Source organism: Capsicum annuum, unplaced genomic scaffold (assembly GCF_002878395.1).
Source record: "Capsicum annuum cultivar UCD-10X-F1 unplaced genomic scaffold, UCD10Xv1.1 ctg40746, whole genome shotgun sequence".
In the NCBI taxonomy this organism is placed as follows: domain Eukaryota; kingdom Viridiplantae; phylum Streptophyta; class Magnoliopsida; order Solanales; family Solanaceae; genus Capsicum; species Capsicum annuum.
In genome coordinates, this window is record NW_025848074.1 from 1635 (window position 1) to 3952 (window position 2318).

The 2318-nt window shown below is 38.1% G+C and overlaps 1 protein-coding gene across 1 annotated transcript in view; it reads left to right on the top strand.

Moving 5' to 3' along the window:
- The window catches only part of LOC124891805, a 1089-nt gene extending 793 nt beyond the window's left edge, over window positions 1–296 (top strand). Inside the window, exon 3 of the mRNA XM_047403406.1 lies at window positions 33–296. Within this exon, the coding sequence (XP_047259362.1) occupies window positions 33–296 (264 nt within the window). The remainder of the gene's footprint in view (window positions 1–32) is intronic.
- Window positions 297–2318: the final 2022 nt, after the last annotated feature.

Consider the following 2318-nt stretch of genomic DNA (forward strand, 5'->3'; position numbering starts at 1 on the left):
ATATGTTTAATTATGTTCATATCGATGAAAAGTGGTTTTTTTTGTCCAAAAAAGTTGAAAGGTACTACCTGCTTCCTGGAGAGCATGAGCCAGATCCGTATCGTTCTTACAAAAGTAAAAATTTTATTCCAAAGGTTATGTTTATGGCTGCTGTAGCACGTCCTCGATTTGATGAAAATGGAATTGAGTTGTTTTCTGGAAAAATAGGTATTTTTTCGTTTGTAGTTAAGGAACTAAGCGGAATAGCAAAAATCGAACAGCAGGAACTATGGAAACAAAGACCATTCAGTCAGTAACTAAAGATATCAATAGAGCTTGCTTGATAGAGAAAGTTCTTCCTGGTATTAGAGCAAAATGGTCAGCTTCCAATTCAAATAATCCTATCTTTTTACAACAAGATAATGCAAGGCCACATATTGGTAACAATGATTTGGAATTTATTGAAGCTGCCCGACAAGATGGATTTGACATTAGATTGTGTTTTTAACCATCGAACAGTCCAGATTTAAATGTTTTAGATCTTGGTTTTTTTAGAGCAATCCAAAGTCTTCAATATCAAAAGGCCCCTAAAAATGTTGATGAATTAGTGGAAGCAGTGGAAAGAAGTATTAATATATTTAAAATCAAGTGGGTCCAATAAGGGTAAAAATGTAACTGTGCCTTTAAAAAAATTCCAAATAAGAAAAGACGACATTTATTTTGGGACGGACAAAAATAGGAAATGGCGACACATAATTTGGGACGGAGGGAGTAGTATTTTTATTTGGTCATGTGCCTCAGCAGAGAAGTAAAGTTCTGCTCTCCTCTCTTTCTCTTACGTATCTAGTTCTATAGCTTAACCCTTACTTTTACGATGTAAGGGCAGAACGCATGTCAAAAGTTATTTAATTTCACTATTATGAGTATTTTTGGGGGTGTTGGAGACTTAATTAAAAAGTATTAATACTATGTAATATTATAAATTAAATTATAAAATATTATTTTTTTAAAGTGGGCTGGCCCGTAAGGCCCGCAATGCACAGAGTAATAGTATGGGCTTTATATTTTTTGGCTCATCATTTTGATAGGCTAGCCCAACCTGACCGTCAAACTCAAAACCCATGTGGGCTAGCTCGGATGGGCTGAGCCAACCCGTATTGACATCTCTAGAAAAAAAAACTCTACATTGTTGATACTCAAAGAAGACTTTGGAATCTTGAAGAATGCACGAAGGCGAATTCAGGATTTCAAAACGCGGATGTATGAATGTGAAATTCATCAAGATGACCTACATTATGCATATTATACTAGACATGGAGGCCAGAAATAGGGACAAAACAAGAACAAATTCCATGAAAATGTGCACCAAGATCATAAATAACTTACACACCAGGATTATCTAGGCTCTAGGGTACCCCCCACCCCCACCCCCATGCAAAACTTTCATCGTCACCCTGTAAGATGAGGACAACTTATCGAAAGATAGACATTGCTTCAGTTCATACTACCTTTCGATAGGTGCTTGTTAGATCTTATTAAGCTTTTCTGCTACGATGATAGGATTTGCTTTTGCTATTGCATTCTGACCAGCATTCCTATAATCAAACGGACAGTTGTGTTTGTCTGAATAATGATGAACTGCACAGAAAAGATCACCACATTTGCAACTGAACCCGTTAATCCCACACGCTTACGACAAGATGTGCACTTGATATATTTTTGTACCTCTACTTGTAGGCTGCCGAGCTGTTGAGACATCAACATTTGCAACCATACCTCCTCTTCTGTCACAACCCTTCATCTGCGTTTCTTCCTGTGAAGTCCCCGAGCAGAACGAAAGAGAAAACACGACCATCACCTGGAAGAGACAGATAGTTGAAGCTAAAAGAGAAGAGAACTGTCCTTTACTTTGACAAAGGTGATAACATTCAGCCAAGAAACTTATCTGACAATTATAACACGTTCTGAGCCAAACTGGACACTAAGAGAGTCGATCCAACAAGCTACTCGGTTAGGATCTCTCAAGATAGTGAGGATTCTAAAAGTGGGTAGATGAGTAAGGCAGCTGTTTGCAATGGATATGATCATAAGGAGACTAGCTCACAAACAGAAACTACGATCACTCCAAGCTCAGCAATTTCAAGGGCAAAAACATGGTCCGAGGAACAAGAGCATGTTTATCCGGAGCATGTTAGTCGATTTGACGAGGGTGATACGAAGAATAACAAGACAAAAGAGCTTGAGATGTTGAGCAGTCCACTGGACCATGAGGAAGCAGATATAGTGGAATGTATCTCCGCAAAATCTAGCAGAATGACATTGTCTGATGGAAGATTCAA